Here is a 13,206-nt window from a genome sequence, read left to right on the forward strand (position 1 = left end):
CTGCCCCCTTGTGGATTTTACAAGCAATACACTGTGGGTGAGGAATAAGTGATGTTCATACAAGCAGCCTGAGGAGCACCAATTTCCTAGTCAAATGCAAATGTTTACAGCTGGTTTTCGCCATCTAGTGGCAGCAGAGGTTAAATCAACACCTGTCTGTATTACACCATTCCCTTCAGAATAAAAGACAGATCCAGGTGACAAGTTGTCACGTTTACTTTTATTGTAAAGGTGATATTATTCCAAAATATTAATATGTTAGAGGAACAGAGATAAAGAAAAGGAGAGGAAAAAGAGCTAGAAAACATCTACACAAGACTTTGGTAAGAATCTTGGGACACATTCTTATCAAAAAATTCCACAGCAAAAAAATAACAAAATCTTCTAAGAATGCTCTAAATCATATAGATCTCAGTCATGGTGCTTCTACATGTACAACAATATAGCTGGGTAAAAAGTCAACTGAGCTTTTTGTGTCCTAGAAACAACAGAACAATTGAAGGCATATAAAACACTGGAATGGCTGGGCACCTGTGCTTTAAAGTCTAGAATATACTGTACTACTGAAGGATACCACAAGATATAACAGTTCTTTATCTTATTATTAAATCAATTTTTATTTCATAATCATGTTTTAAAGATATACCACAACGAGTTTACAGTAATCTTGCAAAAGACTTGTATGTGTATCAGAGCTTGTTTGAAAGCACAGAAGAATCAGCTGAGTTAGATCCAAAGATTTCCAGTGAGATCTTTGAATTCAGCTCTGGATTTAACCAACACTGATTCGAGTATGTGCCATTTCAGCCCTAAACAGAGTGCATTGGATCATTGTGCGACAGTGTGCCATGCCCTGTCCTCTTCCCAGCTCCACTGTCATCCCTCCCTCCCTTATCCCACATCACTCCCCCCACTCTCCTCCTCCTCCAATCTAGCAGGGCTGCACATTACAAGCTCGGATCTCCTTCCTGTCTTTGCAGCTGGACAGCTGTGCAGTCTTAAACTTCTGCTTCACTGTCATGAGTCGCTCTTGAATGCCTCCGCCGCACAGCTTGGTACACTCCGTCCAACTCGACCATGGTCTCATTTTACACCCTAGAGAGGGAAATCAGAGAGGGTTCAGTCAGATTAATGTGGAAATTATGTAAGGCAGAACGCCTGATGAGGTGTTTAGCTGGAAGCTGATTCTGAATCTACTGTACATTTTGGGTTCCCTACACCCTTACTCTGAATTTTGTTGAACTTAGACCTGCTAGCCTCATCCATGGACACTTTGTTAGCCAAGCTGTGTTCACAGAAGCTCATTAATTATCAGCGTCCATTCAAGATAGCCGCCATTCTCACCAAAATACTCTACAGTCACTCTCAACAAAAAACTGTTCAAGTTACAAAAACTTGCGTATTTATGCTTGGTAATGTTTGTATATGGCATACATATTTGACAAGTTTCATCAACAGTAACAAGCTACAACACTGCTAAACAGAAAATACTCATAAGAGGACATTGAGACTTGTTACCTAGTAAATAAAATAAGCAAATATATCTCGGGAAGATTTTGGAAAGAAATCAGTTTACAAGTAAAAGTAAGTATGAAAGCATATTGCATTTGGTAAAAAAAAAAAAAAAAAAAAAGTCTGAAATATATATTTTTTAATTTGTCTGGGATACATTTCCAGGGCACATTTCTTTATTAAGAGCAGAAAGAGTGTTAAATGGGGTAGAAGGAACAAACTCTGAAATATCTCAACAGGGGTGTAACGGTTTTTGTATTTGTCCCAAACAGTTAAGGCTCGGGGGCCACGGTTCAGTGCATGCTGTCACATGACAAATACATTCAAACCATGAAGAAAAACAAAAGAAAAGCAGAGAAATGTGACGGTATTACACCGCAAGTCTTGATGACAGCAATGCTCCTAAGTATTAGATAACCGCTATTAAACCACTAAAGAAGAAGAAGAAGCAGAAGAAGAAGAAGAAGAAGAAGAAGAAAAGTGGGCTCCCTGCTCACACTGAAAGCATGAGTGTATGGCTGCAGCTCGGAGACCTCTCGGATACAGACCTCTCCCGTACAGTCCTCCAGGAGGCAACCCGTCTCGCTGCAAGAGAGGCAGAGCAGCTAGACCTCTTTCTACAGTCTATAAGCGAGACCTGCTGCACTTTTCTGCTGCTCCTCATCTCCATGCTGTTTTTAAAAGGCCCCCAGATGTGAAAGCAAAGAGTGCCGAAGATATTACCACTGCTAAAACATTTTAAAGACAATGCATGGACCGGTAAAAGTAAAAAACACAACAATAAACGTGTTTTAAGGACTCCGCTCTGACTCTGTTGTAAACCATCCTGTGTTTACATGAGCAAGTCTGGGGTCCTTCACTGACACAGATGAGCCAGGATTTTGCACGAATATTCCATGCACCAGCTTTTAATAAAAAACAGTGTTACAGTATTGTTCTTAAATCATAAATATGATACAATGCTCTAAAAAGCGCATATTTTAATTTTCAAATTATGTTGTTTTTATTTATTTTTTTTCAAAACATGAGGTTTTAGGCTGTTTTTTGTTTTGTTTTTCATTTAGCTTATTTTTTTTGTTTTTCTTTTTTTATTGTCTTATGGGCTGGACCAACTATCACTGATAGTTCTTAACACTAGATGGATCAAAGTATTGATTGATTCGATTGCATATTTCAAACATGTTTCTTTTAATTATAAGCAGCACGTTAATAAAAGAAAATAATTAATAAGTGAGAGAGATCTAGAATTATAAATCTGGGACTTTTAATTTTTTTTAAGTCGATGAACCGAGCCCGTACCGAACCGGGACCCCAAAACTGAGGAACGAACCTAACCCTGAGCTCAGTGAACCGTTACACTCCTAGTAATAAAGAATTTGGAAGATGGAAAATGCTAAGAAACTGAAAATACAAAGATTCAAGTGGAAAAATTGTAGAAATATGAACCTTGAGTGTTTATCGATAGGCAGGCAAAAAATTGGGGACTAAATACTTTTTTTTGTTTTTCTTTCAGGATATGTCCAATTTTCCCCTTGTACCAATTTGGTCAAATTGACCATACTGTGTTACACAATGGCATTTGTGCATTACTGTTACTAAAGTAGACCCACTGTCCTCACAAAAAGACATCACTTTTTTGAAAACTACTTGAAGATGAGACACAGTGTTTAGTTATTATAATTCAGATCCTACCAATGCCAAATAAGTAGAAGAAATTAAATAAATGAATGAAAAGCTTGGGTCTCAGGAGGTTAAAACTCTACTTTAATAGTCCATAGAATCTGGTCTTGATTATCAGGTCTCAGGATGATCAGATAGAGTCTGTATGTTCGTATTAATACCTCAGATTGTTAAGTGATGATTCTTTCTTTTATGCTTCATATTCAGGAGCTCAGCTCATAAAAAACTAAGATTGCAGCTGGGTTTTTATTTCAGAAATAAGTCTTGTTCTCTTTGGCTGCAAAAAGATGACTTGCTGCTGCTGCTGCTGCTTTTATGATTCTTATCAACATTGGGGATGCTTTATATGTGCATGAATCTTTTCAATGCCTTCAGACTTTGGACACTGTTTATCACGGAGCATAGAGGCTCAGAAAAAATCTCAAGGCCTTTAATCTCAAGCTGGATGACCTGCATCATCTACTCATAGAATAAGTCAATGGCATGGTATGTAGGACTGAATGAATGAAACCTTTATTCCCCATAGGGCAAATTATCTTCCACTGATAGCATAAAGCATGCATGCATGCATGACAAAAGACCTCAACATCCACACATGACAGCATATAATAATGTGGAACAACATCAATAAAACATTGTTAAAGCATTGCTGATATCAAATGAAAAAACTCAAGTAGCATGCTCCTGCTTCACCTGCCTCCTTCATACTTGCATTATTTTAGTCATTTGAAAATTACTGAATGTTTGAAAGTTAGAGGCTTTGTGCTGCAATCCAGTCACAAGTCTTATTTGTTTCTAACTTTTCCCAAAGTGCATATTGAAAAGGGGAAAAGGGGCTTAAGGTGCTCTGCTCCTGTCACTACAGGAGGATTAACAGTGGTAAATGTACATCAGCTGAAATATCCCACTGACATAAATATATAGACCCTTTACTCAGTAGTTAGTTGAGGCACCTTTGGTAGCAATTACAGCCTCAAGTCTTTTTGAATATGAAGCAACAAGCTTTGCACACCTGGACTGGGGGATTGTCTGCCATCTTCTTTTCAAATCCTCTCAATCTCAGTCATGCTGGATAAGGACTGTTGTTAAACATCTAATTTCAGGTCTCTCCATTGATGTTCAATAGGGTTCAAGTCAGGGCTCTGGCTGGGCCACTGTAGGACATTGTCAGCGTTGTCCCTTAGCCACTCCTGTGTTGTCTTCACTGTGTGTTTGGGGTCATTGTCATGTTGGAGGGCAAATCTTTGGTACCTGGTCTCCTCCCGACATAACTTATAGAACTGAGTCCAAATAGTTCAATCTTGGTTTTATCAGAGAATCTTGTTTCTCACAGTCTAAAAGTCCTACAGGTGCTTTTTTGCAAACTCCAAACAGCCTTTTCATGTGTTTTGCACTAAGGACAGCCTTCCATTTAGCCACTCTGCCTAAAGGCCACATATAGAGGGCTGCAATGATGTTTGTTATTTGAACTTTGTCCCACCTCTACACAGGATCTCTGGAGCTCAGACCATCGAGTTCTTGGTCACCTTTCTTCGCATGCCCTTTTCCCCTGATTTAGATCATTTGAAATTAGGCTGAAGACACATAAGGCTGTAACTGCTTTAATTAATAATTCGCTTCTATGACTCAAGGTTTGTTTGACTTGATGTTCCTAGAAGTCTTTTTTTTATCAGGTTGGATGCAGCAGAAGACTGATCATCCAAACTACCTGTAGAAGCGTTGTACTACAGTCACTGAGATCTCAGCCCACAGTGGAGCACATTAGATGGTGGAGAAGACAAACTAGGGACGCCTTGGTCTGGACTGGTCAAGACTCCTCTGTTTGAGCCTGACAAACATCAGAGGGTTTTTCATTAAAATCCACGAGAAGAAGTGGAGAACACACCATTATCCGGTGTGTCTGATTGTTTTTCCATGACCTCACCCCCAAGGACTGAATCATAGAGTGGGCAATCATACACTCTGTATTGTTACTGAAAGACAGCTTTCCACTTGTCAAGAAGTCTTCTCATGTTGTAATCTCAAGAGATCTAGTGGCCCAAGATCACATAGAATCCCTTGTGCATGTGCATGCATACACGTTTGACACGTTCTTCTCATATCTGGCATAATTTGTAAATGAGACAACACCTTAATTACAAAACAGTGATAAAATCAAGTCAAACAATCACATAAACTCTGAAACAGCCCATATTCAACTTTAAGTGCTGTGATTTTAAAGCTAACTTTGATTTCAAGTGTTGCATTCACACAAAACGTATTTCTTTGTTAACGTGTATTCCTTTTTAAAAGATATTTGTTTGCAGCCTTAATTGTGCACATATCTGTACACCTTTTGTATTTCCTAATTTCTCAATTTTGAGTTTTTATACTTTATTTCATACATCTTTTAACATTGTATATTTAAGTCCCCTTGTGCTTCGTATTCTACCATTCGTTGATTCATTATCCATGCCGCTTGTCCCATCTGAGGTTTATGGGGGTTGAACCAATCTGAGCTGCAACTGTGCAAGAGACAAGATACACCTTGGGCTAGCTGTCAGTCAGTCACAGATGTATTCTGTTTCTGTATCAGTTTTTCTTTTATTTATTTATTTATTTTTTGCACAAAAACACCAAGTCAAATTCTTGAACATGTGAATACACTTGGCAGTAAAGAACAATTCTGATTCTAGAAATCCAGACACTCCAGAGAAGGAAATAAAGCCTTCAATGATGTGGCTTCATCGAAAACAGCCAGTTCAGGGCTTTAGAGCTTGAAAAAAGAAAGTCTGTATAACTTTTGAAGTGAACAAATTGTTACCACATCACTATTAAAAGTTTTAATCTTCACTACAGTCATAAACTTCAAATGATTTGCCTCATAAGTAATACTGTATAACAGACACTGAATGTAATGTCAGCGTAGTTTTTAGGTCAGCTTTTTTTTAGGTATTGAGGTATGGATGCTTTTTCATTAAACAAGCATCCTTGAATTCAAAGAGCAATCATTAAAATGATTAGAACACATAATCCTCTACTAATGAGAAACTATTACAATGAGATTGGGAATCTAAAAATAAATCGCTTGTGTCCACAACAAAGCAAAACTACAGTTTGCCATTGTTTTGGTATTACTGTTGCATTAATGTGAGAGGAGAGAGGTGATGCAATATTTGATGCTTGGACAAATGACTCCCAACACAAACACATCTACAGTACACATCACACATATCTGATGCATATTTATGTTTTCTTGACTAAGCTGATTTATAATTATCAACCAATAAAATCATTGTGTAATGAAATTGAGCTTTTCTCTGTTCTGGCTTTAAAGTGGGTTAGGAATTCAACAACGTCATGTAACAGAGTTCATTCGTATAAATCATTTTATACTGTGTACGCTCAGATTTGCAGGTCTGCACTGACAAATTGTAGACTGTAGACTACTTCCCTCCAACTGTTTTCAGTTTTACCCCTGTGAAAAGTGCTCAAAGCTGAAGTCTTCACCCTGTGACTCCATCACAAGACTTATTTTGCTATTTGTCCCTAAAGTGAATTTTTAAATGGAGAAATGGAGTTTCAGGTACACTGCTCCTGCAGCTTGGGATCATTTTAAAAGTAGAATAAAGTCATTTGAGGAAGATGATGCAGGTTGTAGGTGGGGATTTTCTGGTCTGTGATTTAGGATTGGTTGATCTGTGTTTGTGGTCTTTTTGTGTAGTGTGTGTCTGTAACCTGCTGGTCGTGGCCATACAACTCTTGTCAGCAAGATTCTTCATGCCAGGCTTTTCTCGTTGAATAAATGTTGAATAACAATAAAGATAAAAATGTATTCATTCATTCTTTTAGCAATGTCAGACATGTAGTTGATCTGTGTAAAGTAAATTTTACTTTTCCTGTTTACTTTTCAAAACATAGCAGGTAGTTGTCAGTTTATTTCCAGTACAGAGGATACTGTACGTTATTTATTTGTTACTCAAACATGTAAGACAATACAGAAATACCTTGAAAAAGAATTGATGCTTTGTCTGAGGTTTTATAAACATATTCATGGCCATGGTGAGGCTCAGACTTCTCATTTGATTACCCTTTTGTCTGCTGTAGCTGTATATCAACACTCAATAACCTCATCATAATCACTTATTGATTAAAAACAATGTGTACAATGCAAATTGACTGCAATGTAAACAATAATTTATTATTTTGATTTTTATTAACAGTAAACTGGCAGTAGCAAACCAAGAGGACTACAGTCTCTGAGACCTCAGTCTGGAGCATGGGTGATCTGAGGAGAAGGCCTTCTGCTGGGCTTTTCATTCATCAACTCTCCCTGCAAGGCACCATGGGGGAACTGAAGAGCTGGTCTTCTCTTGGGCTGCTTATTTATCATCTCACCCCCCCCCCCAAAAAAATTAAAACCATGAGTGGCGGTTCAGCAGTCAGGATTATTTTAAGAAGTGATGAAATTTGTTCCTCTACAAACACAGGTAGAAACTCTCCTTTTTATTTTTATTTATTTATTTTTTATTTATTTATTTATTTTTGCAGTCTGAATGATGGCAGAAGATTCCCACTGCACTGCAGCAGCAGAGTCTGGATCCTGGCCTGGAAAGGCTCTTCTGTTACAGCCAAAACACACCAGGGGTTCATCATTGCCATCTAGAATAATCCATGGACTTTGCACCATAGAGGGTACTTGATCTCGGTATTGCTGCTTGCTCACAACCTCACCTGCCAAGAATGAATCTACAACTGGAAGTTCAGCTTGCAGGAGGTTGTGGTGACGGCATCAAAGCTGGTTGTGGCGCTGGTATGGGCTCCAAACCAGCATTGAAGGCTGGAGTTTCAACAGTGTTCGATAAGTGTTCGGTTTAAACAAATCACAGATGTGATCCACTGTTGTATCTATGATTCCCTCGATGGCGCCAGCCATGATGTCTCTCACAGAGCAAGAGAAGGTAGCATGAAGGAGTGGTGGACAATGAAGATGAGGCCCCATCCAGGATGGCTTTGGAGACACCAACAGCCAATTCATGTCCTTTGGAGAATCTAGTAGTTTTTTTGTTTTTTTTTTTTACTCTCAGGGACTTCTTACATCCCTCCATCAGCAGGTGGACCACAGCTTCAACAGTGAGCTCAGGTGGGAGTTGGCTCCTCTGTTGTCCTTCACTTTCAAGGACTGAGGGTGCAAGCAGATCTGCATGGCACATTCATAAATCGGTGTAATGAACAGCACCCTGATTGGTTTGTAGACTCCTCTCAGTGAATTTTATAATAAAAAACTAATTCCAAACAATTCTAATACAACCCGACAGTCTCAAAGTAGACCGACATGACTGACGCTCCAGGCTCCTCTGTCTTTAGAGGCAAGGCTTGATAAGATTCAACATTTTAAATCTCAACTATTTATCTGGTTTAGAGCTCTTATCACAATGGTAATACAGCATGGAGGATTAGCATTTCAAGACAACGATGCCTGGTTTAAAACCCTCATTTATTAGCCCTTTTAATTTGTATATGCCACTGAAACAGAGCCACATACAATAATGGGGCAGCTATCTAGAGACTATACTCCACAGTAAATGTACAACATTTGCTGCATTTTCCAAGAAATAATTTCTGATATGATGAGGGTGGTTACAGACCTGGATGCTCAGAGTTGGCCTCAGTTCTGCTCTGTTTGCTCCTCCTCTTGTCCCGCTGCTCCTTGCGCCGTTTCTTCTCGTCGCTGTTGGCCTGTCCCCGGTTGCACTTCCTGATCTTACACTTCTTCCTCTGAATGGTTTCAGGGCAGGGGTCTCCTCCGAACTGAGGCTCGAGCTTCACCATCCGCGTCCGGATTGTATGACCCTTCCCACAGGACTTGTTACACTCTGACCACTCGGTCCACTCTGACATGACACAGTCTATGGCTGAGGAGACAGGATTATAAGAGAGGAGAGGGCTTTACTGGAAAGTTTGATGGAGTGGCAAACTGAAACGAGTTGTTACAGACATTTTTTTTTTTGGTCCACTCTCAGATCTGAATTATGCAGCAACACAAGAGAAAGAGAAAGTAGCTGTTGTGATTTGTCAAACATAACTACATGGCTCTGATGTAAAACCTTACTGCTGTTGTAAACTACCAGCTCTGAAGGCATCAACACTTTCAGAATAGCAAGTACAGAAAACATTAACTCCTACAGCGATCAAAATATGTTTTTATCTATACATCCCAATTCTTTTTTGATTGACATCTTTAGTAACAAACTTTGTACTTGCAGGTTAATTTGTTTTTGCTCAGGATGCATGGATGCATCGTTTGCATATATACACATATATGTCTTCCTATATTATAACACTACAACTTTCAACTTGCTGAAGCCATACTGCATTTAATCCAGCATCCTTTTTTTTTCTTAAATATAACATTTTACTGTCTAAACTGACAGCATGACAGCTTTTTTTCTGCACTGCCACTGAGACAAAACTTCCTTCAGAGCTTCATCTGCATCAAGACTCCAGCTTTATCAGGTATTAACTCATTTCCTCATTTCCATGTGCACACATGTTCAGTATGTAAGTGTGGAGATAGAGATATTCATTACTTACGACACTCTGGCAGCATGCATTTCTCCACCTGTTCTAACTCCTCCGTGCACTCCCCCAGCTCCACAGGGGACTTGAGTGTACGCTGACGTGTCCTCAGACCCTTTCCACAGGTCACACTGCAGTCACTCCAGTCAGACCATGGAGTCAGCATACAGGGGATTGTGTCTGTACACAACAAGAGTCAATAAGTAATACTGTACATATCCATCCAGGGTTCAGATGTGTTCAGTCTTTTAAAGGAACACTGCTCTATGAGGAACTTGTCAATGTAAAGTGAATTAGCCACAGAAGATGCCGGTCAGCTCAGCCTCTTTCTTGTGAATCCGGTCAGGGTGCTCGTACTGAAAGTGGGCTGCACAGGGACAGGCAGGGCAATTTGAATAATGCAATTTGGCCTATTTTCAGAGAATCTGACCTGGAAATGAATTAGAAAAGCATTCTCAAGCTGCTGAACTGATCACACCTGTCCTAAGAATTGACGAATACCATGGGTTTGTAAGCTGAAGGCTTGTGTGCGTTTTCCTAGCATAGTGAAACTGTGCTTTTATGCCAATATAAGGGCATGAGACTGCAGGGCTCTTTCCTCACACAAAAGGGACACAGAAGTGAGAGGAGAAGAAATGACACTCTTGCTAAATTATTTTGTAAAGAAAAAAAATAGAGTTACAACCTCAGTTCCATAAAAGTTGGGATTTGTGTAAAATGTAAACAAAAACAGAATGCAATGATTTGCAATTTCATAAACCCATATTTTATTTACAACAGAAAACAAACAACATGTCAGATGTTGAAACTGAGATTTTTTACCACTTCATGAAAAAATATTAGCTCATTTTGAATCTTATGGCAGCAACACATCTCAGCAAAGTAGGGATGGGGCCATGTTTACCACTGTGTAGCATCCCCTCTTTTTTTAACAACAGTCTGTAAACATTCAGGGTGAGGAGACCAGATGCTGGAGTTTTGAGAGAGTAATGTTGTCTACTTTTTGTCTGTTATTCTAGCTTCTCAACAGTCCTGGGTCTCCTTCACCTTTTTTTTTTTTGGTTTGTTTTTATTGATATGCCAAATGTTTTCTACTGGTGAAAGGTCTGGACTGCAGGCAGACCAGTTCAGCACCCACATTCTTCCACTGCAAGGCCATGCTGTTGTGATGGATGTGGTACATAATGTGGTTTAGCATCGTCTTGCTAAAGTAGCCAAGGCCTGCCCTGAAAAACACATGTTCTGGATGTTGCTCTAAAACCGCCATACACTTTCCAGCATTGATAGTGCCTTCTACAGATGTGTAAACTGCCCATGTCATAGGCACTAATGCAACCACAAACCATCAGACAGGCAGGCTTTTGATCTGTCGGTTGGTGTCAAGCTGAATGGTTCCTCTCCTATTTAGTCCAAAGGACAAGCTGTCTGTGGTTTCAAAAATAGTTTCAAATTTTGATAACAGCATGGTGACCACAGAACAGTTTTCTATTTTGCCTCAGTCAATTTTAAATGAGCTTTGACCCAGAGAATTGATATAATCAGTGGCAGTACTTTTTAAAAAATATATACAAAACAAACACATAAATCAGATCAGATGAATCACTCATTCAGATAGCACTCTCATTAGAAACAAAATACATTTTACTGTAGTAAGGAAAGGATGCATCTAGAGAAAATAAGAAAACTGTGTAGCTTGGGGCTAGGGGTTAGTGCTGTTGCTGCACAGCAAGAAGGTCCCTGGTTGGCAGGGCTTTTCTGTGTAGAGTTTGCATGTTCTCCCCGTGCATGCGTTGTTGCAGGTTCTCTCCAGGTATCGGCTTCCTGCCACCACCGAAAACATGTTCATTAGGTTATTCAGGGACTCTTAAAATGGCTGTGAGCTTTCCTGGTTTTCTGTCTCTATATGTCAGCCCTGCGATTGACTGGCAACCAGTCCAGTGTGTACCCTGCCTCTCGCCCAATGACAGCTCCAGTGAAATGATGGTGTCTACATTGTGTGAACATGAGTCTTTATTGTTTTAAATAAGTATTTAATGAAAAAAATAGTACCAATTTGTCAAGTTTACATGTCATTTTAAATTTTGCCGTTCTGATCAAATAAGTCATGGCTGTTTAAGTCATGCATTTATGATTAACATAGAAGTGTTTAATCAATTTTTTAAATTAAGAAATATTATTGAAAATAAATGTTATTGTGACTTTTTTTATCTATCATATTTTATATCTTATAGGTGCAAAATCAATCATTTATCCTTTTATATCAACACTCAAACATGCTCAAGAGTGCTCTCTAGTGTTAGAGTTTGTTCTTAGTTAAATAGGAATCACAGATGAGAAAAGTTGGGTGAACATCAGAAACTTTTTGAAAATGGTGTAGAAGGGTTATGATTTCCCCTGAATAAAATTAGTAAATAATGTACACTGATTTTCTGAAAATTAGCAAAGATTAATTGATGCAAACTGCCCCATCTGCATGTCCTTACAGCCTTGCTTCTGTCCTGGCACTCTGGTCTCCCCTAAAGGGGCCACACAGGCCAGCCTCTCCTGGGACTAAAGTGTCTGGTTAAATACAACCTCACCTCAAAAATGAAACATTCTGTCTAATATGAAATGTATAAATGAGTGGGATTTTTTTTTTAAATATGATAACATTATTTCTAGGAGAAAATCAATTATTAATAGTCAAATGTAAATTAACTTTAAGTGGTTCCTATTTAATTTATTCATAGTTCAATAAAGATATCAATAAACCAGTCTTTGTGTCTGATTGCCAAATGAAGCAATCTTTACCAGATTTGACATGTAGGAGGTGTCAGTAAAAGTTGTCCTGAAAACTCTTCTACTCACGACATTCTGGCATCATGCACTTCTCCACTTCTAGCACCTCAGCTCCACAAATGGAGCCATCTGCAGGAGGCATCTTCACCATGCGCTCTCTCCTCTTCATGCCGAGGCCACAAGTTGCACTGCAGACATCCCATTCACCCCACTCTGTAACCAGGCAACTGCTGGGAGCTGAGGTCAAGGGGGACAGACAATAGAAAGTAAATCTACAGTGCAGAGAACAGTAGGTCTATAGTTTGAAGTGTCAGGTCGTGTCAACAAAAAAATGTGATAACAGGGGAAGAAAACTCACAGCACTCCTCATTGACCACACAGTTTTCAGTCTCCTCTGTAGGCAGGGTGCACACTGAGCCATCATCAGGGAACTGCTTCACGTAACGCTCCCGGGAACGTGTACCCATCCCACAGGTCAGACTGCATGGAGACCAGGTGATCCACTCTGACATCATGCAGGTAGAGGCATCTAAAAAGAGTAAAAACACACACATAAAGAGTATGCCTGAATGCCTCAGGAGAGACAAAACAATTTAACAGCAACATCTGTATTTAATTTGATAAGCATCATTTCCTTGTTAAGATGCACCCTCTTTTGGTTATTTTTCATCACAGAAA

The 13,206-nt window shown here is 39.2% G+C and overlaps 1 protein-coding gene across 1 annotated transcript in view; it reads right to left on the reverse strand.

Moving 5' to 3' along the window:
• Window positions 1-931: 931 nt before the first annotated feature.
• Window positions 932-13,206, reverse strand: part of spon1a (spondin 1a) — a 155,208-nt gene continuing 142,933 nt past the window's right edge. The window contains exons 12-16 of the mRNA XM_041788799.1: window positions 12,887-13,057; window positions 12,598-12,765; window positions 9,766-9,930; window positions 8,820-9,086; window positions 932-1,095 (exon numbers count right to left, since the gene is read on the reverse strand). Of these exons, the coding sequence (XP_041644733.1) occupies window positions 932-1,095; window positions 8,820-9,086; window positions 9,766-9,930; window positions 12,598-12,765; window positions 12,887-13,057 (935 nt within the window). The remainder of the gene's footprint in view (window positions 1,096-8,819; window positions 9,087-9,765; window positions 9,931-12,597; window positions 12,766-12,886; window positions 13,058-13,206) is intronic.

The sequence above is a fragment of the Cheilinus undulatus genome, linkage group 1, assembly GCF_018320785.1.
Source record: "Cheilinus undulatus linkage group 1, ASM1832078v1, whole genome shotgun sequence".
Lineage (NCBI taxonomy): Eukaryota > Metazoa > Chordata > Actinopteri > Labriformes > Labridae > Cheilinus > Cheilinus undulatus.